Source organism: Anopheles coustani, chromosome 3 (assembly GCF_943734705.1).
Source record: "Anopheles coustani chromosome 3, idAnoCousDA_361_x.2, whole genome shotgun sequence".
Lineage (NCBI taxonomy): Eukaryota > Metazoa > Arthropoda > Insecta > Diptera > Culicidae > Anopheles > Anopheles coustani.
In genome coordinates this window covers 93,393,976-93,421,551 of record NC_071288.1, presented here as the reverse complement: position 1 = coordinate 93,421,551, position 27,576 = coordinate 93,393,976, and the positions used below count along the sequence as shown (strand labels likewise).

Here is a 27,576-nt window from a genome sequence, read left to right as displayed (position 1 = left end):
CTCCTTTCAAATTCAATCAGTGTTAATCCTTATCTTAAAATTAACTTTTTTAATTAAAACTAGAAGTAAGTTCACTTCACAAGTAAGTTCAATAAACAAGTAAAATAACCTTATTCATGGCTTCCTTTATCAAACCACTCGCTTCGCTTACAAAAACAAACAAAATCTCCATCGATTTAGTTGACGAGTATAAAGGAATTAAAAAGTAATTAGTTCTGAGAAAGATTCATTTAAACAAATCTCGCACACTTTTAACTCCTTTCAAATTAAATCAGTGTTAATCCTTATCTTAAATTTAACTGTTTAATTAAAACTAGAAGTAAGTTCTCTTAACAAGTAAATTCAATAAACAAGTAAAAGAACCTTATTCATGTCTTCCATTATCAAACCACTCGCTACCGCTTACAAAAACAAATAAAATCTCCATCGATCCATTGCCTTTTATTTGCAGTAAAATAAATTTTCCAGCAGCTGAAGTTATTTGCACCCTAGCTGTAATTGTTTGGTTATTGGTGAGACATTTAGTTGACAAGTATTAAGTAATTGATAAGTCATTAGTTCTGTGAAAGATTCATTTAAACAAATCTTGCACACTTTTTACTCCTTTCAAATTCAATCAGTGTTAATCGTTATCTTAAATTTAACTTTTTTAATTAAAACTAGAAGTAAGTTATCTTTGAAAGTAAGTTAAATAAACAAGTAAAATAACCTTGTTCATGTCTTCCATTATCAAACCACTCGCTTCGCTTACAAAAACAAACAAAATCTCCATCGATTCATTGCCGTTTATTTGTAGTAAAATAAATTTTCCAACAGAAGCAACCATCCTGCAATTAAAACTGACATAATGGGCGTAATCCGGTGCCGTGCATCGATCGAGATACGATCGAGTTGTACGGTGGCAACAGAAAAATGCAACAGCAAATTGTGCACTTGTGGAAACAATCGTTGTGCGTGAACATGAAAAATAAAAATAAAAAGCCTGAAAAGAATGGCTGACAAAATGTCGCCTACAAAAACGAGAGCATAATAACACAATTATCAATTTAAACCAACAGATAATGTTGCGCTTGGCAGCGGGCAACGTTGTTATTAATCGATTTGGGGTCAATTTAAAACTGTGCAAATTATACCAATGCACTTAAATCGTGCCCCTTCTCCCCCTTCAACTCTCTCCTCGCGGGTGTCTCTCTGTGCTCCCTCGGTTTGGTGGGCGAACAAGAGTGTCACTTTGGAAAGGCTATTTTCAATCCATTTCAATATCCAAATAATGCAGATTGGTGGATCAACAGAACAGCTTTGATAATCGTTCGAGCTCATATGCACTGATGTTGGTACGTTATCAGTTGTTTGGGAAAAAATACCTACCAGTTTACCCTTCCTGAGGCCTTTGTTTTGACTGCACGTTACCGGAACTCGATCGATTTTTCCTCGGGGAAATTAATGGGAAAAAGGATTCCAGCCAATAACAACAGCAACAAAACAAAAAGAATCAGAGAGAAAAAAAGTGGCCATCACTCAACCTGCTCTCAGTCCCGCCATCGAGTGGCACGATTAATGCCGAAATGCAGATGTACTGAAGTTGATGTATGGGCAACATATTGGTCGCGTGTTCGCGTTTCATCAATCTCTCCTACCTTTGCTGCCAGCCGGACGCCGTCGCGCGGGGTTGGAGCCGGCATCGAGCCGTCGGTCGGACGAGCTAAATAGCAACCACCGACCGGCATTCCGACTGACATGCCAAGCCGGGTGGAGTGAATGTACGCGCGCGTTTGGTGAGCCGGTTTCATGTTCAATATGTTGTCAATTTTTCTTCTTGCCCGTTTCGCCGTGGATTTTCCTTGTCAGGTAAGGGCTGCACGTCGGAGCACCCTGGGCGAGAGTTGGGAAAACTCATTATGAGCGAACAAGGATGTGGACATTGTCACGTGGTGGGCCCAATTAATCATCTTCTTTCCCGAACCGGGTGTGGCCTGATTGCGTCGAGGGGGGTTTTATCACAAATTAAAGCCAAGAGATGAGGAGAAATGTTGAATTTCTTGCATACGCTTATGCGAAGCAAATGCAAACACATTGAACAAAATACACCATCGAAGCACAAAATGTGCATTATATTTTATCTTTAAAATTGTTTTACTTGCGTTTAGCTATTTTGTTTCATTTTATTTGCACTCAACTGAATGTTGACCTTATGTTAATTTTGAATAAAAAAGATGACATTCCTGGCAACAAAAAGAAACCGACTGTGACGGAAAACGGTTCCATTTCGTTGCCATGTGTTAATCACACGTCACCACAAGGAATTCGATTGGTTGGGTGAATTTTTCCACCAACTCCCTCGTGTTTGCTTGCAAGTAAAAATATATCAAACAAATGAAACAAAAATAATCCAAAGGGTCGCCACATCTCACGCTGATGGATGGAGTGGAAAATAAAAATTGAGGCAGAAAAAAAAATAAATCGATCGGAAAAATCGACCCCAAAAGCGAGACAGGAGGCTGAAAAGCCAAACCCCGGAACGTAAACCGCTGCACACGACGACCTCAAATGAGGAAAGTTATTAAATTTTTCTCATTACTCCGGCGGCTAACGATTGGTATTGGGGGGGTGGGGTGGGGGGTGACTGGCGAGAGCGACGTGTGCCAACCCACAACACATTTCCCACACACATACACACATTGCGGGACGCAAAGCGCGTCAATTTCACCGCAGCCAGCTTGACACAATCGCAATTTGCTTCACAACAACTTTTACCGGATGATTGTGTTGGCGGCCGGGGGCACGATAGCGTGAAGGTGTGTGGGTGAGCACTTTGATGCGTTCCGACTGCAGTTTTGGTGCATCTGAACTTGTTTGCATGCTTGCTAGCATTTTTCCGACGCGCTCGTTCGGGCCGATGGAAGTTTCACCGGTTTTAGTCAACCAATCATAATATATCGTACAACCGATTCTCGGGCGATCCGGCGGTTTGCTGGTGGTGAATTGCAATGTATTTTTTTATTAATTTATTAATGACGAAATGAATTTCCGAACCTCCCAACATCCTCCCCTCCCCGCCGTGCAGGTGATTGGGCCTTGCCAAAGCCGCAGTAAACCCCGGTGGTAGTTCGTCGGTCATCCTGATGGTCGTGCAACTTTTTTTGATTGAAATTTTAATCGCGGAAAAGGTAATCGAGTAATTTTGTTCACTGGTTTCATACACACTTTTTGCTGGGTTTTAACAACTCCTCTGCCCTACGGGGGGGGGTCCATTTTTATTTTCGCATTTGCATCGCCACGCCAGGGCTTTCATGTTTGCCGTTTGGTTTTGCAACCAGATTTATTTCATTGTGCGTTATCGTTTCGTGCTTGCCGCAAAACCTGGTTCTGTTGCTCGGTGTTTCGGTTGAAATGCGCCATTTAAAGACTTACCCTGTTTTTTTCGCTCCCCCCGGGGAAAACACATTTGCGTGCGTTTGATAATTTCCACCAATCGAAAGTTTAGGGAGCCACTGCTCCACTGGGCCTCCGTTTTCCAACCCCCGATTGTGTCAATTTTCCGGGCCCCTCCGGGAGCTTGGAGCGTGAGCGTTGATTTGGAAAATTAATTCATCGATAGCACCCGGACGGAAGGATAACGAGCAGAAGGAGGAAGGGAGGGTTTCGGAAGCGAAACCGAAATGCATTCGTAATTGTTTTCGACAAGGGAATAGGGAGGTAGCGAATTTCGAAAAGCACTTTAACAATTATTTTGTGCGAAACAATACGCTACGGAACTGGTCAATTTAAACTTTCAATAATGTTTAAGTGCTTTCAATGCATTTACAGGGATTTTCAAGTGATATCATAACAGTAGCAGCATTTATTCCAACTGCAGCACATGAATTCAGAATCGTAGCTGTTGATATTATAAAGTTGGTATGGCAGGTCGAGTGATGTACGTAACTAGCAAGTATAAACGTATATCGCACGAATAAAACTTCATGGTAGTTCAACATATCAGGTGAGTTCATCTCGCATGAATCGCTTTAATTGCATTAGAAAACGAAAAGAATTTTTAAACAAGTAATGCTGATTAATTTTCAAGTTAACTGCATGTCATTTTTTTACTTATTTTTGTGAGCAGTTTCGTTCCAATGAAATCGAAGAACTTCATTCGTTATGAACCCACCTGCTATGTAGATCCACCTTGCGCTGTCGTTCGTGCGATATACGTTTACACTCGCTAGTTGCCTACTTCACTCAAGCTGCTGTTCCAGGAGGATTATAATATAAACTGCTACTATTCTGATTTCAACTGACAAAGTTATAATAAACGTGATTGCTTTATAAAATTAACTGATGCTGTTTGGAATATCATGTGCTGCAGTTGGAATAAATACTGCTACGGTTATGATATCATGTGAAAAACCCTGTATATTGTTATTAAACTCGGAAAAAACCCACATATTTTGCATGATTCGTATTTTGTTCATGTTGTTTCTTTTACTGTATTTGACCACCTTCAAGTCGATTTGTTCATCAAGGACGTGAAATGGTTCTGCTCTGGGAAAGTGTGTGTTTTATTTGAGCTCAAGCAATCCTTCTCGGACTAGATGTTCATCATCCTCTGCTTCGTTTGCATCATACCTGAATCCCACTTCGAGCTATCCATTACTTGTTGGGCGTACTTTATCGCAGTCGTTTTTTATCTGGCCACACTCTTTCCTTATGCCACTGCCTTTGATCTTCAGCTGCAGTCCCGATGAAGTAATGCTCCTGACCTGGACGTATATTTGTCGCAGCAGCGCACTCAGTACATCCACTGCAGCTGTGTTTCTCATGGGGGAAATTGTGTCGCTGCCGTTTGATAAAAGCCGACTGGTTTCGTTTTTTTCTTTTGCCCAAGCGAGGCGTCCTCCCATTGCCTTTGAACGCAAAAAAAGGAAAACGAAGTGCTTCGTACAACTAAACGTGCAAAAGGCAGTACTTCCACAGAGTGTGCACAGTGCTGCTGATGATGAAAGATGGAACCTTTCGGTTGGGATTGCTTTCCAACCTTGGCGGCGATTGGAGTAAGGTTGGGTCCTCGTCGGATGGCTGTATCGATTTTCCCTGGGCTCGAATGCACCGACCAGGCAGCGAAGGACCGAGAGATGCGATTGAGTGTGTTTTTTTTCTTCTCTCTCCTTGCAATCGATCGACCTCCTTTCGATCTGCCTCGTAACGTAAACTTTAGTTCTAGTATTTTTTTTCCCCCAAGCTTCTCTCCGTGCTCGTTTTATGATTCTGTATCAGCTGGAAAAGTCGGAAGCGTGACCGCGCCAGCAGGGTCTGGGTTTTTCCTCGCCGCCCTACGAAGGCTGCGGGGGATAAACTATCCAAAAAACTACCCCAAACGATACTTCCGAAAAAAAAACCCGGCAGGAGACCGATGTTCTCGAGCGAATGGCGTCAGCTGGCGTCATCCCGCTGGCGTCATGCAGACATCGAAGTCAACAGTGTACGTTCGGGCGGGGTTTTGCCGGGGGTTTGGTTGGTTTTTGTCCGCCTCCTCCTGTTTGCACACTGTCGATATTGGTCCAACCAGCGTCCTCGGCTCCCCGCAGTGAAGATGAAACCGGTGGGCTGTACTTTCGGGGTGTTTTTTTCTTCTTCTGCTACCGAACGAAGGAAAAACCTTTTGGTTTGTTACTTACTCAGTGTTTTCGGTTTGAGTCTGCCGGTTTTCTTTTTTTTTCCCCTCCGTATCCGGAAGTCAAGTTCGACAACTTAAGGAGTCAAGTTCCCGCTGGGAATCGATGTCCGCATCCCGCAGTGTGCGAAGGAACGGCGCTCGGGAGTGGAAAATGTTTTCCACCAAAGTGGTTTTCAGCTGTACAAACGCTACCGAAAGTACCCAATTGTAGTACCCGTTGTTACTGTTGATAAAAATGGTTCAAAATAGTGGAAAGTTTTGTTGTTTTTTATGGTAGCTCTCCTTTTCTGCTTCTATTGAGTGACTTTTATGCACTCAACGGCAGATGCGCTTTTCGTGCACCGTTTGTTGAACCGAGTCACTGCACAGCTTTCCGTTTTTCCTCCAACAGAATGTGGAAGTACATTTCGGGGCAGTGGACTGTTCGGTTGTCGTTGAGATGATTTTATTCGCTTGGCTAGATTTACAATTTTATTACGAAATATTGGATTTAAAAGACAAAGTTTCCCTCCCCAAAATGCCAAAACCGAACGATCCTCAAGACACGGTTCACGGGGTTGTGAAAAACAAAAACAGAAAAAGGAGAAATACATTCCGACGGCGAAGAAACGGCCGAAAAATACGGTCGAGTTGAGAAGCCGGGACTGGCAAATCTGAAATTTGAAATTCATAAATGTAGGTCACGGGATAGGAATTTCGATTCAGGAATTTCCTCTCCAAATCCAGTCGGCTTTTTTTTTTGCGGTTCGGTTTTTTCGACCCCTCTCCGAAACTATCCATGTGAATAAAATTGTATTCTTCAAATCGTCCAGCGTATCCTCTGGAGGAAAACAAATGCTTTGAGAAGGACTTTTAAAAAAAAAAAGAGGGGGTTGAAAGAAATAAAAGGATTACGTTAGCGATGGTGAGAAAAGGCACTGTGGAGTGGTGGATGGGGGGGGAGGGGGGGGGGGGGGGGGAACCAGAAGGGACAGAAGGTGATGAATGTGGAGCGTTGCTGGAGGGATTTCGAAACGCCCCACGTGTGTGTGTGTGCCCCCTTTTGCACGGCCATTTTGGCAGAGAATCTTTTTCTTCGGCGCCAGAACCCAGAAAACAAAAACACTCACACACACACACATGCACAGAGGCTTTACCCGCTTAATGTCATCTTTTTGAAAGCACCACGAGATCCGGCAAGGATAACGAAGTGTGGCCGAAGGTAAAAACGATGGCCACAAGATGCTTTTTCTCTTTTATCTTTCATGCGATCCTTAAACCAGTATGGGGTTTAATACGAGCATGTGTGGTTAGTGTTTTCCTCTACCTTCGGAAGATCTAACGTGTTGGAGAAATCAAAGGCAGTGGCCATGAAAATAGAAAAATTTAAACATGTTCCTTATGGACGTGGATCCTTTAGAAATTTTCAATCCAAACACCGAGAAGATGCTGCACTGAAAAGGAAAGGATAGTTGTTCGTATAAAAATTCTTCGACGCTATGAACAGACATAGTTACTCACATACACCATTGTATGAGATGGTGACGGCAATCTCGGCTCAATTTCTTTACCTTTCTTTCCTCGCTTTATTAAAAACCCTTTCTTTTACCATCAAAGATCTATTTCAAAGGACCTTTTTTGATGTTACCGTTTGTAATATTTGTTGAAAAATACTGAGTAATGTCTTTTGGTTTCTGTGGAAATACTCCACCCTTGGATCAAACACCAATAGAGGAAAGCAGCAAGAAAACACGTGTTGTCTCTTTGAAAGTCCAGTAACAATAATTTATTTCATACAGTTCAGTTACGTTGACAGCCAAATGCAGTGCTGCCAACTTTAGTTCTTTTCTGCCCAAGGTTTATACGCAGAGGTATTCACCCATTTCCAACACTCCTCCTGGGTGAGTACCAACCTTACTACTTTACAAGTATTGTAACACGCGCTTTTTCGCACTACAGTCACTGTTGTTAGGCTGACTGGCTTTGCGTCCCCTGTACAGTGTTATGTCTTCGAACGGTTTGCTTCCTTCATTTTCCGCTGTGTACCCTGGATCTATTGGAGTTCTTGGCACGTTCGACAGTCAACTCATCTTCGAGTCTGTCGACTTCCTTCTGCAACTTCTGAACGGAACGTTCAGCGAATTCAGCGCGAGCTTCAGCCTCCTTGAGACGCTGATCCAACACTCTCACTTGACCACCGTACGATTCCTCCCGTTTCGTTGCCTTTTCTTCCGAAACTTCCAGCGACTTCAGGTTGTTACCGACAACGCGGAGTTCCTCCTCAAGCTCGACGATCTTGCTTTCGTTCATCTCGACCTTCTCCTCCGAACGCTTGAGGTCCTGTTCCATGAGCACTAGTTTTCTGGCCACCTCTTCATATTTTTTGTCTGCATCTTCTTGCTCTGATGCTCTCGGTTGTGACAGGGTCCCTTCATTCTTGTTGTCACATTCAAACGGAAGATCTTCGTCACTCTCTAATACAGGATCATTCAAAACATGTCGCTCCTCCTGTTTCATTAGGTTCTTTGTTGCCGCCTGTTCCCCGCAGGGGTCTCCGTATTCGCCTGGCGTCGGACGCTCCATAGGACTACAGAGATCCGTGTGTATGATGTCCATTGGTCGCTTAGATTTCCGCTCTAGAACCTGCGGAAAGGGCTTCCGCACCAGCTTTCCCAGCATGCAACACTCACACACCATCCGCTCTCGGCAGTTTGTCATTCTTACTCCGTCAACTAGCCCTTTATTCACCATCGTGTTCACAGTCTGTATGTCACGGTGTCCCATTCGCCGGTGCCACGTGTGTTGGCAGTCTACACCATGATAACGCGTTGCTGTCATACACGTTTCCACCACCTTTAGCTTATACTGGTTGCCGACTAATATACCAACAGCTACGGTAGTATTTTGTGCTTTTATTTCGCAACCTTTTCTTCCGAATACTACAGAGAAACCCTTTGCTGCGAGCTTTCTTACAGATATAAGCCCACCTTCTAGCGCTGGAACTAACAACACGTTTTCCAGTGTGATGGCCACACGTTGACCATTGGCGTTCATGCCTACAATCACACCGCTCCCAATTCCGGTCGATTTTGTTTTCGTTCCATCTGCTAGAGTCACATCACCCAAAGGTTCTCTTTTAAATTCGGCGAAAAACTCAGGGTCATTCGTCATGTGACAGGTACAACCACTGTCAATCGTCCATGCGCCCGGTATGACGTCACCCGCTATGAAGCACACAGCTCCAATAACCGCCGCCTGCTTCTCCTCCGACGAGCGTTCGCCTTCCATTTGAACCTGTTTCGCTTTCGGCTTGAAACTCTTTTCACTGCCGGATTGCGCCAGAAATTTGCGGCAGTTTTTCTTTAAGTGTCCAGGTTTCTGGCAAAAGAAGCACTTCCTTTGCTCGCTCCGTTCTGTCACTTTCAACACCATTTCTTTTTCTGAGAGGTCATTAGAACTGGAACGTTTCTGGAACTCGTCCCGCAACCGCGCAGTTACCAGATCTAAGGTTAGATCCTCCTGCGGCCGATTCTCTAATGCCGTAACGAAACTGCTGTAAGACGGTGGGAGACTGCGTAGCATCATAATTATGCGCAGCAGTTCGCTGAGCTCTACCCCGGCGTTGTCGAGGCGCTCAAACAAGTCCTCAAATTCTTCGAGGTGCTTCTCCACGTTACCGCCTTCACACAGGTTTTTGGAACATATCTTTTGAAGCAACATTACCTGATTACCAATGGTGGCTTTTTCGTGGTAAGCCTGCAGGTTGCGCCACATGTCACGAGCCGTCTTGCTTTTCTTTATAAAGCGAAGTTGACTATCTTCAACAAGAAGGGAAATCGTCGCTCGCGCCTTGACGTCTTTCTTTTTCCAGTCTGCGTAATCATCATCATTTTCTTCCGGCTTCGGTAATTCTATCATGTCCCACAATTCCTCGCGTTCCAGCAAGGACTGCATGCGGAACCTCCATGTTTGATAATTACCGTTCCCGAGCTTCGCAAATGTTGCCTTCCAACCGTCCGCCATTGTTACTTTTTCTTTACACCGTTTCTCTTCAGGAATACCACAAATGCACTTCCTGGAAAACCTTGTCCTCAACCAAAAACTTTAACACACGCTCCGAAGCACTGGGGCTGGGCCCATAACCTGTTGAAAAATACTGAGTAATGTCTTTTGGTTTCTGTGGAAATACTCCACCCTTGGATCAAACACCAATAGAGGAAAGCAGCAAGAAAACACGTGTTGTCTCTTTGAAAGTCCAGTAACAATAATTTATTTCATACAGTTCAGTTACGTTGACAGCCAAATGCAGTGCTGCCAACTTTAGTTCTTTTCTGCCCAAGGTTTATACGCAGAGGTATTCACCCATTTCCAACAATATTAACGATGTGTGTTTTGGTAAGGATCTAGAAAGTGTAAAATAGTTTTACGGTAGGTCCAAAATAAAAGCTCGTCCAAACATGCACAGGTTTCTGTTTAATAAATTGCAGGTGAATACATACTTCACTACACCTAAAACACTGCCTGTCGTTTCGCTCACTTTCTGAATGCAAACGGGAAACTTTCACACTCCCATGCGTGCAAACATGCCGTCCGGAAATGCAGTTCCTCTTGGCTCCTTTTGCTGCACGATAAAATTCACTCGTTATCTTCCGGTTTGTGCTCGACCTGACGAAACGAAGCCAGCAAAATCACAGACAATCGGAGTGAACCCCGTTGGAAAGCGGTACTACGGCATATATAAAACCCGCTTTTCTCCGTGGTGGTCCAATTTCAAGGAGCTTGCCGGAAAACAACTGCATTCGAGAGCAAGAAACAGACGAAGTAAAAACTTGAAAGATAAAAAGCAAAGGAAAAAGAAAAAATGGTTCCCTTGAGTTAGTGCGGTTTTGAAGTAGAGGAAGGTTCATCGAGGGATGTATAAATATACAACGGGATCCGATTCGCCGAATACGGGAACATTGTGGCAAGGCATGCTTTGCATCCGCTCGAAGTGGAGTATTCGTTTTCATCTTCTTCTCAGTTTTCCCTTTCAACGGTTCACCATCACCATCATCATCATCATCGCCGTCGTGAACGTCCCACCATGTGTGCATCCCGTTATCGTGCCACGGCCAGTGCGAAGTTGCTTAGAAGCGAGCCCCTGTTAAGCCCACTTTTGGGTTCGGCTTCGCCGCAGGATTAGAAGATCCAGGTGATCCGAAAGCGGCGGAGACGGGAATAAAAAGAAACGAATTTTCAAAGCTTCTGGGACGTCAAGCTTTCCAGAAAGTAGACATTACCGAACGTGGAGCGTGGTGATCATGGGTAGCAGATACATTTCGTTAGGGCCCGTGGTGGAGGTGGAAAGCGAGCCCAAACCTTGCGGCTATTGTTGTTGATGCTGTTGAAGATGATGGTGTGAAATGGTGCCAGGAAAGTGAAGGGTGTTCTACTTCGGAGTTGCCTGGAAGGAGCAGCCGTCGCTGGGAGTTTCCATGAAATATGTACCGTGGCGCGTTATGGAGCGCATACAATTTATTTATGCGCCCCATTTTGGCACCTACGGAAAGGCGCTGAGAAGGTGACGTACTGCTTCGACTCGTCTTTATTTCTTTCTTCCGATATCGAGTTTCCACACGTTGGAACCCATCCAACAGTGCATTCGGTGCGAGCGAAGCTAGAAACCGGTGTCACAACAACAATGGAGAGACAAGTCCTGACGTGCGAAGATTTCGTTTGGAAGTGAATTATAATGTACACCACCTTTCCCGGGACGATCCTGATGGAGTTCCGAAGGGTACGGAGCTCGCTTCCACATGTTCCCGGCACTGTTCAGTCGGGCTGGAAATCACCTGGAACCTTCCGGTACGGTGCGTGCTTGATAAACAGCTCCAACACTCAGCTCCTTCCGGATGAACAACTTCACAAACACACACATAATGGCAGGTGATCTATTCCATATCCTTACGGTATGGTAAAAAAACGGACGGCTAATCGCGATTCATAGGAATTATATTTCCATGCGGCAAGAGGATTTTCCGCTTTCATTTCCAATTCCTTCCTACGCTCGCACACTTGGAGTTTGCTTTTCAACAATTTTTCCTTCTACTTTCGACATGTTTTGTACACTTTTTTTTTCTTTTTCGAGAAAGTACTTGCCCTTCGGATATTTCGATAATCCACGACAGCAATCAAACGCTCTCACACACACGCACACCAAAGCCCAGGGGTGAACGTGAAGTGAACAGCATCCTAGTAACCACGCGAAGTGATTAAGGACGTAAATATACGACAATGGGTACTTGATTCCTTTTTTATCTTATTTCAATGTCGACTCGGGGCACACAAAAGGAGAAAAGGCAGGAAAAAAGCGACTCATTTCCACCCCACCACCCCCGGTGTAGCCTTTATTGTTATGGCAAATTATGGTGTCACACACAAGGTGCGCATTCCAACGTGTGTGTGTGTGTGTGGGTGTTTGCCTCGCAGCCGCCAAGTCATCGCAATGGCAATCTTTCGAGGGCGTTCTGTAGTGCCATTTATTATTTGACAATTGGCTCCCGAGCCGGGGCCAGATGGGCGTTTTGCGACGTGCGCGTGTGAGTGGCCTCCATGGATATGGCGGGATAATGGACGGGTCAATGTCGCAGACGTGCTCGGCATAAAGTCCTCGGCTCGATAGTGGCGCAGCTTTCACACCGCGTACGGTTAAGAGGGCTTTCTATGTTTTCTCTGCTTTGAAAAACTTCTTCCATAAGCCGCTGTCGACGTTTCGAAAGTCAATTTGAAAACTTATTAAGGACTAGCAAGTTCCTTCCAATACACCTAGTAACAATATAAAGTTTGCACATAAGATTGTTTCACACTTTAAATTATGTACATATTTACCATGTCGATACTCGAACTTGATTTCACAGAGAACTCAATATGGACGAAAGGAAAGAATCATTCATTGGTAACAAAAGTATTGATTAGCTTGTTAGAAACCCTTTTCTTCGAATGTATTAGATGATTGACGATAAAAATCAAATACATACACTCTTTCTTTGCCAGTTATCCGTTTCGTTAAGGACACCAATAAAAGTTCATGATGCTACACTTGCGTTTAGGCAAAAGAAACAAACCCCTTTTTCTTCGATTTCCCACGGAGAGAAAAGTTTCTCCCCTTCCGCTAGGAAAATGGGTTCGCATGTTGTGATGATTAACTCGTGGCTCGAACTGTGATATACTTCAAGCACAAATGCCAAGTCATCCTGAACCCGGACGGGGGGGTGCTTTCGTGAGTGTGTTCTGCGGAACTACCGTTTTTCCCCCCAAACTGACCGGGAAAGTGAAACTCGCACGCGCTCCCGGGAGCTTGACCCCGGTCATTTTGGGTGGTGATAATAAGGTATGTGTGCGTGTGTTTGTGCACTCGACGAAAAACCAACCCTCTGATGACGTATGCCAATAAATCATTCGCGTGAGATTGGGGCAACTTTTGTGGCTTCATGGTATGATTTATTTGGAATTATCTCTCAATGGGTTGAGGGGGTGTGTGAGGAGTGATCCACATCAAGCTCGGCGATGCAGTACTCAATTAGTGATTTGATTTACAACCCCAACGCCTGTCGCAATAGTAAAAGTTCTGCTAATGGGTTAATTCCATGCTCTTTCCTCTTTTTTTCTCTCTGTTACAGGTAATTCCACCGGATTATCATTACATCCCAACCTACGCAAGGTGAAACGCAACAAAGGAGGGTCAGGTAGAAAATTAATGAGTAATTTTTACTTTGGTAAATTAAACCCCGCCTTAACATGAAATAATCATTGTAAATAATAATCGTTTTCTTTGTATATAATTTTGAAAATCATGACGTTTATCTACGGACTACTTTAGATTAATTAAACTGATACTTGCATTAGCAAAGCTCCCATCGAATCATCTCTCTAATCTTTGCAACTTATTTTTCTACTTCTAAACTCATGAAGCTCCATATCGCTCCCAAAAACCATCGATATAACATTTCATCAATGTTCGACGCGATAAAGGAAGAGATAACATCGCTTTTCCCCCGCAAAAACCGCCTTCCGGCGTTGCGGACGAATTCCAGCGGACGGGTTTACTGGATTCGTATGATGGCTCGTTATCATATCACTTCCCATTTTCCCTTTCCCTCCCTCCCCCCTCGGAGAAAACCACTCCTATCGTTCTGAACCTTGACGGTGCCATTCCTTCACGAAGCATCATCCACATTCCGTCCATTCATGGCATCGTTTCCGGCCCCGTTCGCCGTATGGAAAATCACTACCCACTTCCTTTCGGGTCACTTTACAGTCTTCTTATCTCAGTTTTCACAATTCCTGGCGCCGGGGAAAAGCTCGCGGATTTTGGGGCGAAACAAAATAAAGCGGGGTTTCTTTCTTTTTTTTTGTGGATCCTCGCTTCAAGGAGCCGTCAAACGCTGGCTCCGGGGTAAACTTTCCAATATGGCTACCGACTTTCGTGGAGAGAATGAAAAACGAAAACGAAAATTGACGGTAGCTCTAGATTGACGATAAGATAAATACATATGTGCACCATTCAGGCCGGCGGGTTCGAGTGCGACTTTCCCCCCAACGGGGTTTTGCTGATCATATCGCACAAATATAGTTATCATTCTTCACTTCCTCGAGGCAGTTTCGAAACGTGTGTCGGGTTGTGTCCGATTCCCATCGTGCGGAAACGGAAGTGTATGAGCAAGCGATGGTAGAAAAAACTTTTCTGCTGTCAGTCGGATTCAATATGATGAGTTGAGGATGCCCGGAAAACCCGAGGGTTTTTCCATCAGACATACACCAAACCATGTGGTTAGCAAACGTTAGCAGTAAGGCAGGTTTTGAACCAACGAACAAGGCTACTTTGTAAGGATAATGGTTGTCGTTAAGCGTTGCGGAAGTAGTCCAGTTTATGGCAAAGTGGATGTCGCTCGTACCCGTTCGGAAACCGGTCCATTAATGCTGTGCTACTCAAAAGTGGTGCTTAGTGCTGGTACAGGAAGGAAAACAACATTTGATGGAGTGTGATTGCAATATCGTGGAACATAATCCTCTTTTTTCGTTTGAATTATTCTATTTAAAGAGTTTTCCGTAACACAAATCGAATGAAGGAATTGAATTGAATGACACAATGAACTGAAGTTAATAAGACATTAAAACGTTATGAAACACAAAATGTATTTATTTTGTTAAATTGTTTTACAAACAAAACATAAAATACCCCAAAAAAACATAAAAATGAATTTTCAAAAGGTTGGAAAGCACCAATCAAAGCTTAAATCAATTGATAAAAGAGAAAAAGCTTAGAAGCGAATATTTCGTTTCGAATTCAAACAGTTCGGACTTAACTTTCAATGACAATCCGGTCGATTCCCGAAAGTTTCATGTCTACTTCCAGCAGCATTAATCCTGTCCACTGTTTGTCTTTATTTGCATCTAGTTCGATTTCATTTGCCGATTCCTTCCCTTTCTAACACATTTGGAAATGAGTAGTGGAGAAGTCCTGGCCGCCACTGCATTAGATTGGCCAACTCTAAACCTATTCCATCGTAGACAGGGTTCAGGAGAGTGTGTAGTTATGCCGAAGGGGTGTCCGAGAAGCGGTTCAATTTCCATAAATTAAATTTTGTTATTTATTATGCAACGAAAGATTCACCTGCTCCACCTTCCACCGCCATTTGGAAGGGACTTTCATCGATCGTCGATGGGTGTGTGTGTGTGTATGTTTTGTTGGAGTTGGAGATGTTTTTTACTTCCCATCCCTTATGCCTCGACTGATAATATCGGCCAAAACGTTGCCAACATTGTTTTACCTATACCCCTTCCCTAGCACCAACACTTGCCCCTGTCCTCACCTGAGTTAAGCGAGAAACGATAGATTGGAAGGGAGCAAAAAAAAAAGTTTGGAACCGGCAACAACATCAAACCCGCATAAATAATCGCTCGTTTCGGTTCGTTATGCTCGCCCCGTTTGTTTCATGCTAGTCTGGAAATGCACCATGATGGCCTCTCCGCTTCATGCTTCCGTGTGCAGTTCGAGTTTTTAGAGCTTCATTCAGTGCTGAGTGTGTGAGGGAATGTTTTTCCCTTCCTTCGCATCGGACGGTTTGGTCAATTATCTTCATCGTTCTCGTTTTCATATCCCGGTGTTTCGTTGCTGTTTTGCAGCCCGCAAGTCCTACCGAACATTGGAAGTCTGTTTTCTTCCCCTTTCCGGCCGCTTTTCGCCGCCTTTTGCCTTGTCCTAACAAGAATCCGATCGAACGAAAGTCGATCGAAGGGTTGGAAAAAATATCTCAGCCTCGCCATGCCAAGCTACGGTTTAGATTCCAATCGGAAATAGCAAAGTAGTAGGACCTAGACGTTCGAAGAGGTACGGGTACGGACATGCTGTACCGGCAAAAGAAGATTGGAAGCTTGGGAACGGACACACACACAAACAGCCAAAGCGCTTCCGTATGCACGCCGCTGCAATTCGTCCGAAGGCGAAATCAAAGTCCGAAGCAAACAACTGGTATCCTCCAAAACAAGCTCCCCCTCCCCCCAAACAGAGGCCTCAAACGTGGTGCTCGGCGTCTTTGGGCGTCCAAGGCCTTGGGCGCGTGCCTTGAAAGGCAGCCAAAAATTCAAGACCAGCTTTTCCGTTTGCTGCAGCCTTATCCGATGCGATGAATCAATGTGGAGTGTGGCTGCATTGTTCGGGGAGAGCTGGTGCCAGTTCGGGTACAAATCTGGGGTTCGGTCAGGTCAGTCGGACGTTCCGTAACCGCTTCACATCAGACCAAGACGCCACGGCGTCGGACCCAAACCCTTCGGGCCTTTCGGGTTTCGGGAGCAATTGGGCAAGGACATTTTTATCATTCTCACAAAATCCCACTGAACGTTTGAACTTGAGCGTCGAATGCGGGGAGTAGCGAAAGGCCGGCAGGCAAGTGTGCATCCCAAAGCGGATGTAGTTGTGTTCATCCCGGGAAAGGCCAAGGAATGCACTAAATGACAGCACCCAACTGCCGGCGCCTTGCCAGTCGGCTTGTTCTATTTTAATTAAATTGTTTAACCGACTTGATTCGGTTGCAGAAATATTTGTGGTCGGCCAGAATAAACACGATCTGGTATAAAACGAGAAAAAATGAGCAAAACAATGGCTTTTAGTTGTACATCAACTAAATACAGTGGACAGTAGACTATTTCCAGTTCAAATCGAAATGTTTGTGAATTGACCTTGTCGTGTTTTACGTAAGAAGGGATTCATTTCATTAATTTTAAAGGAACCAGTTCATAAAGATGACTTTGTTACATTCGTAGTCAAAGCATGTTTTAATTAAAATCGATGCTCGAAGAAAATAAAGGTTTCAACCTTAAAATTGTATTACCAATACATTACGATACCACAAACATTTTAGTCAGAGACATCTCACTTTCAACAAAGGCAAAGGCTCAAATTATTCTACGTTGCTTTTGGAGATTAGAACTCTAATCCACGATCAATTTGATGGCATTAGAGGTAAGCTTTGATGAAACCCTTTATGTAAATCCTGACGTCTACAGCCAATTTTAAGTCAATGTTACTTTCATCGATTCTCCGATGAACTGAAAGCAGCGCCTAATACAGTATATTTTCAGTTTACTAGTTTTGGTTTGCATATTTTCATATTTTCCAAGTGTGACATAATTAGTTCTTTTCGTTCTACAACCATATTCACTTTCTGTATTCATGCAAAGACTTACAGACAAAGATCTTGATATTATGACGGTTCAACAAGCCTCGAGACCAAAACCACTTTCGTGAGCTCCTTCAAAGAAAGCCAAATTCGATGCCACTTACCCAACCATTGCTAGACAACCGCTAAGCCGTAATCCACCGTCCCGTGGAAGACACTCATGCACGGATCGATGCCGATGAGCAAAATCAGTCCCAACAGACTGCTTACTGGTCTTTTGGTTTTTGTTCGTTGGAAAAATCACTAAACCAAGAGCAGAAATAGTGGAACAGGTACGTATCCATTACGCTTGGTCCCGACGAAATGATCGCGAAAGAGGAAAACCTGGTACCCGAAACGTCTGAGTACTGTCCGAGTACCTTCACTTCACCGAGACTGGTTTTTTTGTGCACTCTTCTAAAGCCGTAGGAAAATTTCGATCAACATAAAAATATTTTCCGAGCAGTTCATTCTGTCTCTAGGGTTCACTCGAAGAGTTTCGTTGTCTCTTTTAGATACTCGGCACAGTTTTCCGCTTCGTAGAAATTGTCTCAAAAAGTAACACAGAAAAGAAGGTAAAAATAAAACAATAAGTAAAAACATAAAATCGACTTTAACAGAGGCAAAGCAGAACTAGCACGTGTCAATTGTTGTCAGGTAACAAGAGAAGAAAACGTTAACGAGAATAAGTAACGCCTTACATCAAGTGGCATCGAGACGGTTCTTTTCGCGATCATCTGGAGGCGGATGCTTTCACCGTGAATTCAACTTCCGTCGTTTCGATTTGGTCACGGTGGAAAATATCTTCTGCCAGAAGGGAACAAAAAGAATAGAAAAAATACGAAAGGAACTGTCGAACATCCGTCTTTCTTCAACATCGAACGCGCTGAAGTCCATTGACTCAGCAAAGAACAACACAATAAAGAAGAAAAGAATACCAACACACCAAAAACCATCCAAGGAAAAGCTCTCGAAACAGTTGAACACACACCTGTGCAGCCCGGGATAGAGTTTGAAAATCTTTTCGCTTTCTTTTGTGAACGCACATAGACATCTTATCCCTGCTGTTATGTGTGTGAGGCTTTTCGTACTTCATTGTTCTGTCAGTTCCAAAGAAAAAAGCAGGACAATGATACAAGGATAGACAGGGGCAGTGGAGGAGAGAACAGTTACCATCCGTTTCCGGTGCGTGGATCCGGTCTAGCGTAACTCGAGGCGAGGCGCGTGATCAAGTCGGGCAGAAGAAACAGGCCCTTCCCATTACCATTGAGTATCGATGGAATTACACGCCACGTCGGAGATGCTATAAGCAACAGAGCAGCAACTGTCTGCTTGCAAAAAAAGAAAAGAACGTTACATTTCAGCACACGTCTTGTGGGGAAAGACAGGGGCACAGACAGGGGGAAAATTGTCCGCGGTTGGTTTATTTTCAATTTTATCTTTGAAAAAAAAAATACTTCCCTCACAACTCTCGTGGGAGATATTTGTTCACTTTTTTTTCTCTCGTCGCTTTCACGAGAAAAGAACGGAAGCGCTGTTTCGATGTTGCTCTTAAACCACGTCTCGTTTGAGATAAAATATCAAAAAATGAATTTCACTCCCGTTAGGTGGTTACCGGTTCGACGGACCCAAGTGTACGTGGCTCACAAAAGCTTCGATAATCGATTTTGACGCTATCTGACACAATATCTGAAGCAGTATCGATCGTATGTTGTGCGTGGAAATGGATTCTATTCGTCCAGTTTCGATTTCTTTATTGGTGTGATGAGACAATAAATGTATTGAATTGTGTTTTCGCAAATTTCAAACCAAACAAAGTGATTTTTTACTACTTTAAGGATACTGTTTACGTTTCATTTGACACTTTTGTTCGATAGATGAAGTATGTTTGCTTTGCAATCGTTTCGAATTGAATTATATAATATGATATTTTCTTCAAAGTATGTTTATTTGTAACAATCTCTAAAGTTTTCAAGAGGAAACAGTTGTTATGAAAAATTGAACATTTTTAGATTTTTCAACAACCGATTTTTTAAATTGAACATCAAAACCCTCAACGAAGCGTCAAAAGTATCCACGATTGCCCTTTAAAGAAATACGTCATATTTCTGCCAGATTTGTCAAGCCAGGAAAAAATTGTCTTCTTTTCCGCAAGAACACTTTTCATTTCTTACTCCACTTTCGCAGACTTTCGTCCTTTCACACGATGGAGACGCATGGTTGCCCATCCATTTATAAGGCGGCGCATGGTTCGTTTCGCTCTCCCGGTGCCAAACTCCCCCTCCGGCATCCGAAAAAGCCAAAATGTCAGCGAGCAGCTAGATTGGCTTTTGGCGCAAAACCGAAACTCGCTCGCCGCCGGTCACAAAACCCAAGAAAAATGTCGTGCCGTTTCGGGTGGAAATGATTTGTGTTTTTCTTTGCCACGCTTAACCGCGGACGGAGGGGCGAGGAGGGGTAGGGTTTGGCGGGTCTGGCCAGTGCGCTCGATTCCATCGTTCCCACAGTGAATAATTCGTCTTACAAATGGAAAACTCCCCCCACCCCCCACCCCTCTATCTCTCACTCCATCAATTCGTGCCGGAGTTTCTTTTTCTTATACACACACACACACACATACACTCGGCACTCCGAGGCGCGACAGGAATATTTTCCCAGCCCCCCGGGTTTCCATCATCATTCCTTTTGGACGTCTCTCGTTTGACATTCGAGCCGGAGCTTCCATTTCGATTCGGGAGCCGCTGCTTGCCTACGGTTTGTACCGTTTTAATTGAGTTATAAATTACCATCATATATTTTACTCTCCTCGCCGGAGCCCCTTTCGGTTGATCCTTTCTGTCCACGCTGGCGCTTCTTTGCCTTGGTTGGTTTTTCTAAGACTTCTTCTTTGCCCAAGGTATCAGTTTCTCGGATGAAAAGTAACCACCGAATGCGTTAGGTTCTGAGAAAAATCGGTTCGTAGAGATCGACCAGGCGTAAACTGTACGCCTTCTTGCGACTTGTTTGACATTATCTGATAGCTGATCGATATTAATTTAGTCGAGCGTAACATAAAACATATTTATGAAATTGGAAAATACTGCGAAATAAAACTTAAATATACGTTAAATCTTCGTTTTCGAAATATAATTTCATATTTCTCGTTGCTATAATTTATTTTAACGGATCATCAAACAATAATCATGAAGGAACAAATTTCATTTTCTGACATTAAGCAAAGGAACCCCGATGATAAAGCACACATATTCACACACAAAAATAAGCTACAAATCAGAGCAAACAAGATTCTAAAAATGATGCTTCACTGGAGGACCCCTACAAATTGTGTTCTGGAGCTTGCTGAAGTGGAACGGATCAATATCCAGTTGACCAATACAAATATATCAACAAGAGCTAAATGTCTCCTATCAATACATGAATTGATTCGTAATTTAGTTTCATAAGTAAATAAATTAGTTTAAGATTAATATAAGTAGCAATTAATTAGTATGTAAAGTGTTTCAAGCTTTAAAGCAAAAACAAGTTCATAACACAATCTTGAAACATCTCTTCAAGAGATGTAACTAAACTCTTAGTAGCTGCCATCCTGTGAAGAAAAAACTCTACACATATAAATATTTTTTATATAATAAAGCTTCAATTTCCTTTAAAAAAAAAATAATAGTAAAGCACAGATACACACACATACACTTTCAACGGCTCAAGATATTATTCAATTATCTTCCCAAGGCTATAGCGTACAACCCATTCCGCCAGAAAAAAAAGGTCCAAGAAAGCGATCGTGCCCCTTTTTGTGGAAGTGTGTTAGCATAATGAAAATAATAATAAAACTCACCCGAAAGGAAAGTTGCCAAAAGGATTAATTATTTTCCCCAAGATTTCCCCCTTCCCATGTTTAGAAATCCAAATGGAAAACCCCTAAGTCGATTTCCCAGCTGACCGTAGCGCATTATTACTCAAGCACGCAACAACGATCCTGCCCGCTTCGTTTCCGTTCCACCCGATTGTTTCGCTGCCGAATGTTGCCCTTCGTGGAGTGGTGGAAATCTATCCATCGACCCGCTTCCTTCCCGCTTTGGCATGGCAGTTAATCTTACACTCTTCGTTCCTCGTCCCACTCGTGCTTCGAAAAATGGGGTCCTGCCGAATGCCGAACCCATTTTTCCCACAGGTGCCTTTTTCGCCGAAACCGGTCGACCTCACCGCATTTGCGTTGGAAAAGGTTTGCCCCTCGCGTTTAGGTAAATACTCAACCTCCCCGAAGGGATGAGGATTTATTTTTGTGAGTATGTTAGAGCCGTATTGTGCCGTTTCGGAGCCGTTTTTTTTTTCATTCCATTTCTTCCGCGCTTTGACGCACGTACTGCGTAACGCAACCAATGTGCCGCCGATTATCGACCGATGATGGATTGCGTATGAATAAAATGGCGAGGAGCCGGTTCGTAGGTTTTTCCTTTCGCACACGAGCGATTTGTTACCGCGCAAGGAAGCCATTAATTATCATCAGCGTACAGTGAAGCGAGAAAGTTTTCTTGGTGCGTGATTTGAGATTTTCGCTCGAGGAAGCTTTTTTCTTTGCCTTCACTCTCTTTCATTCCTACGTTTCTTTGCGTGCTGTCCCGGCTTGTTGATATGCGCGAGGCATAATGAGATGAATGATTATGAAAGATGGACTTCCCTCGGGGGGACAAAAAAAAAATACTGTAAGTTGTGCGTGGAAAGGAAAATAATCAAACAACTCACGACGGGGGTGGGGAGAAGAGGGATGTGCCGGGGGCCCGAGGTAATGTTCCGGAGCTAACAGGCGCCCGGGCGAGGTATAGTAAATGTACACATTTTCCACGAATCACCCACACTCGAGTGGGCCATTCTTAGATCAATGTTTTGCAAAACATGCGCCAATGTTTATTTTTCCTTCGGGCTGCGCCCGGGACCGTTTGCTGACGCGGCAGTTTTCCTTTTCATTCGAATGTTGGGTTTTTTCTTTCTTCCTTTTCTCAAGATGCTTTGAATAGCAATTCGATTCCCCCGCAACGTTGGTTTCGGTATTCGGGGAAGGTATTTTATTTTCTTATCGGTGGCTTTGTTTGGTTGTTGCAAAGGTGATAAAAATACGGTGAACTGTTGACGTTGATGCAAGAATAAAACTCCAACTAACACGCTTTAAATCTAATGCTTTCGATGAAAAATGGTGCAATCTTCTGGGGAGATATTTAACGATTGGTTGTTTGGAAGAAAGCATACAAAATTTTCATTAATCCTTCTCTTGCAAACCGTTTCCTTTGTTCGAAGAAAATTATACCGGCCATGTTGGAATTGTTCCTGACGTTCAATTAAATCCTTACCCAAAAGTGTCCTACTGACCTACCGGAGTTTTCCATCGGTTCACTCGCAAACGAATGTAATTAATTCACGATTTCATAGAACTTCGAACACGACACCACAATCGGGGGAAGGAAAACCCCCTACCTCGTGTTCCCCCATTTCCCTTGGACATAATTGAGGACCCCCCCCTCCCGCCTCCAGATAAAGGCGGAAAAATCTAATTTCACCTCACCACAGGGGGGGGTCAGCTTTGTGTGCCACGTTCGACAAAGACATGTCGGGGGATTATACCTTTCGCCCGCGTGCTGGAAGGTCGGTAAAGTTACAAAATCTTTTATCGACCGACGCAGAACTAAGGGAGAGGGGGGGGGGGGAGTGCCCTGTGGTCGAACGGATAATCTCAATCCGGACTTAATGTAATAAAAGCTAGCCAGGCGCTCCCTGTGCGGTTTATTATTACTTCCATCACCCCCGGGGACCAGGGGAAGCCGGGAAATTGTGGAATTTTCTCCATAGCACCTTCCGAAAAATCGTATCCCTTCACCGACCATAAAGTGTTTGTAAAACCATCCCAACTAAAGCCAACGGGAGAAGGATAAAGGATGCGGGGAGTGTTGCTGGACACCAATGGGAGAGGAATCTAAAGCCGTTCGTGGCACGAGTGAACGATTTCCTTTTATTGCATTTTCCTGCCCGCCTCGAACCGAATCCGGGCGTCCTTACGGGCTGTGTATTTATTTCCACATTCTCACTATCGGTGCTCGGACCGAGTTTGCAAAGCCCTGACTTCCAACGGGGGGCTACTCCGGCACCTTTCGAACGCGCTCTCCCACGGGATGGTAAATCCACCATAAATTATTCCCGTGCGATTTATTAATTCCAGGATATTCCTCCTGTGCTGTGTGTATGTATTAAATATATATTTTTGCCTTACTAACGTCCGATCCGTTAAGTCCTTTCGCCCGGGAAGTCCGTGCAAGTCCTGACCACGATCTTATACCTTTCCTCCTTTGTGGAACGTTTCTCTCTATGTGTGTGTTTGTGTGTAAGTTTTCCCTCCAACGTACTAACAATTTTCTCGCGCTCTTCTCTCCCTCTTTCTCTGCTTCGGCGTGTTTTTCTTTGCAGGAACAAAGTCATAAATCATATCGACCGCTGTGTGTCCTGACGTTCCGCTGGAACTATCTGCTGCACGGACTCGAGCCGGCCGGCTATCATCTGGTCAACGTGCTGCTGCACACGGTCGTTTCGCTGATGTACTTCCGGTAAGTCTCACCAGACCACCACGCTCGCCAGGCGAACGGTGTTTTTCCCGAACCATCAGGGATGTAATGCAATGTGTAACAGCAAACTGAATGTGATAGGTCTCCCACCGACCTCCGTCCGCGGTGCGCGGAGGAGCTCGGGGGTCGGTTTTCGGGTGGATGGATTTTGTAAAGAAAGCTGCCGCATTTAATCTTCGTGTGCCCCCGTGGCACAAAAAGTCGGGCGGGCAGTTTCAAAGGATTATGAGTTTTTCGCAGCTCGGTTTGAAACTGAGTGTAGTAGCGAGAAAGTCGTTTAATGGTCGCGCGTTTGGGATAGTATTGCGCATTTATCACAACGCAGTCAGATTTTAGCCTACGACATTGAAGATTATGTTTTAAGGTGTACTATCTTGTGCAGTGTATTTTGAATATCATACAATTTTTTGAAGGATTTTTGCTTGCTGTTTCGATATGTATGGCTTAAAAATGAGCTCATATTTCAAATTGTGAACCATATTTACATATTTAGGAAAGGTGCCTGATGCGCCCACAAATAAATGATGAACGCCCGTCATGAAATTAACACCCGAGATTCCTACCTTTAATGATAGAAAACATATTACTGAAGGAAATTTTCGTTCATTTTAGGATGGCCATAAAAGTGCTGCAATAAAACGAACGAATTTCATTTAACCCTCTTAGCTTCTTTCCAAATTGTCTATTTCTACTCCGCAGAGTAAAAACAATAGTCAAATTCTCAGTTTGAGAAAATGGAAATGTCGTGTAGATAGCACTTATGTATCGAAGGTTAGAAATCTGTTCTGTTCTTACCTTGCATTATTTGATGATAGAAACTTTTACTCAATGATATTTGAGTTGGATTATTGCAATATTCTAATTAAATTGTTTACATAAAATGTTGTTCCATTGAATATTTGATTTTTAATATTTAATAATTATCCTAAATTGTATCGATATTTTCTACGTACAGATTATTATATTCTACGTACAGATATATTATTCTACGTACTCTTCCATCTGTACTCTGCAAGGTTTGGTAGTTTTGGGAGCTTTGCTATAAATAAACCTAGAGCTGGGACATTAGCATAGGCGAAAATTCTTCTTTTGTGATATCGATCCTGCAACTTCCATTTAAAACAAGTATGTTTTTTCAACGCTCATAAAGCGATAGCTTTCCTTCGGTTCAATGTCAGCAACGCTGTTCGCACGACACCCACGACAGTTGATACTGAATGCAAAATATTCTCGGTGTGTATCTAAGACAAACTTATTGCAATCAAATTAAGCTCCACCCAAAGTGCAAACTTTTGCGCAGGGAATGGAAAATGGGTTCCGAGAAAGGAAACACATCCCCCTGGTGCTTCATTCCACGTCAAGATTCTCCCTGCCCTCCCGAATGACCTTTTGTCTTGAAGGTTGCTTTGCTGTTTTGTATTATTTGCCTCGACATCTCGCACGACCGGATGCAGTTGGAGCTCCGTTTTAGCGGAGCGAAGTTTTCGCTCATTCGGGGAAATTATTCAACCGGCAAACGGCGGCTGGCGTCTTGTGCGAACTTTGTGCCCTGAAAGGAAAAACAAAGCCCGAAGCTCGAAGCAGCTGCTCAAAGTCAGCGAATGGAAAAACGGACGTAGAAGGATTTACCGCCAACAGCTGTTAGTTCCTCGGTATGAGGGTGGGAGATTTTCCCGGAAGCAAAGAATCACCCTTCCGCTAGCTGTATTTGTAGCACTCACTTTTCCGGATCATTCCGGGGACGGACGCCATGAAGTTCTTCGGGGTGAAAGATTGTTACAAAATAAAAGCAATTAGTTTCACGATACTGATAACTGATTTTATCGCTCTGTTTGTCGGGAAAGCGAGGAAAAACTACGAGTGTCGCTCGAATGAAATGTTCATAGTTGATAAATGGAAAAACACACCGACCCGCATGTAAATCGTTTAATATTTTGCTGTTTATCAAAACTTATACCAAATAACTTTGCGAAAGATTGCACTGGAACTCAATTTCATTTCCACCGGCCGCTTTTCGCTTGCAAACGGTCAGTCTCGCTTTTGCTCGGCATTTGTCGGAAAGTTAAATTGCATCGACCCGCCATTTTGGTGCCGAAAAATTAAACTCCCAGCTTCCAATTCGTCCGATTGGCCTGGCTCGGTAGCAACCCCCACAACAACACCGAACCAAGCTGCTCCCAACACAAGTGGCGTGCAGATATTTTCCCATTAAAAGTTGTGCTCAAAATTTCCATCCCCCTCCCCCCTCCCCCGCGTTTCCCAACCCTGTTACTACGAGCATACTTCAGATTTGCAAAATGCAGAATTCAATTTAGTTATGCAATTTCACCATCACACTAACGACTCCCGGTTGTCACTGTGTGTCTGTGTGACTGTTTTCTGTATCGGAAAAACGGGTTGTCATGGGGAAGATTGGTGGGTGGGAGTGGGGGGGGAGGGAAATCACGGAACCGGGCTTAAAAATCTGCCCATGCACATACATTAGAATTCATCCGGTGGCACTCAATTCGTAGCCAATTTTACCGACGTCGCTTTCCCGTAATGGCCACCCGTTTCGTTGGGGGACGCTCGGTTGGATCGGCTCGAATTATTTCGTCCGTCTGTCCATCCCACCAACCCCTTGCTCTCCCGTGTTGCCTGCATATGGATAGGCAAAATTATTGCAGTCGCATCCGAATCCATTTTGGCACCGGGATTTAAACCGGGGTGGGATGATTGTAATGGGTGGTGCGCTCGAATGCGACCAGTGCCACCCCCGTTTTGCGAGGGTCGTTTGTTCATAAACCCGTACAATATTCCCGTGCATTAGGAGGAGGCCTGCAAATTTCATCCCCGCAAAACGGTAACAGCAGGAGCCATCCTTTTCCGAGCTTTTGTTTTTCTCGTCTCTCGTTTTGGTTAGAATCGAAACGGGACACCACTGTGACACCCTTCGTCAACAGGGAACGAGGGAGGTTCAAGGGTGTCAGTTTACGACCCAATGGGTCGTACCGGAATGCCACCGGTCCGGTACCGATGGGCGGTAAAGTAGATTATATTTTATCCAATTCATGGTTCGGTGAAACAATAATTTCCCTAACATCATTATCGCAGATAACGAATGTCGTGCTCGGGCTGGCAGGTGAGTGAGGTCTCTCGGGGATGGCGGAGGGGTGTGTTTGTGTCACTCGAGTCCCACTCTTTACCCAGCCCGTGTGACTTCATCCAAGCTCCCCGAGCCCGCAATGGGGCGTAATTGGTCTGCCGGTGCTTCACGAGCGTCGACCGATGGCGTGGTTGTGCTTTATGATGTTTGTGTTTTTTGGTGTCTCGCTCGGTTTTGTTTGTTTGCTTGTGTGCTTAGCGCGGTGTGGTTCGCTTTTCTTTCCGATCGGGCGACGGCCACCGGTCACACCCGGACGGATGGCTGTCACCCAATTATGCTTCACGACGCCATAAAATATGTTGCATGTCATCGACGATGATGACGGTGCGAGGGATCACGTCCTTCGTGAAAGTTTTTTTTATCACGCAACGCGCACGTGTAAATGGCTCTTGCAGCTTTGTTTTTCCCTCCCCAGACATTGCTACGAAAAAAAATGGTTGAAGCAAGTCTCGGGGTCAAACAAACGTCGTATTATTGTTAATTGGGTTACCG

The 27,576-nt window shown here is 44.0% G+C and overlaps 1 protein-coding gene across 1 annotated transcript in view; it reads left to right on the top strand.

The window, feature by feature from the left end:
- Positions 1–27,576, top strand: part of LOC131271908 (protein O-mannosyl-transferase Tmtc3-like) — a 100,716-nt gene that overhangs the window by 18,665 nt on the left and 54,475 nt on the right. Inside the window, 1 exon segment of the mRNA XM_058273480.1 lies at positions 23,785–23,921. Coding sequence (XP_058129463.1) covers positions 23,785–23,921 — 137 coding nt within the window.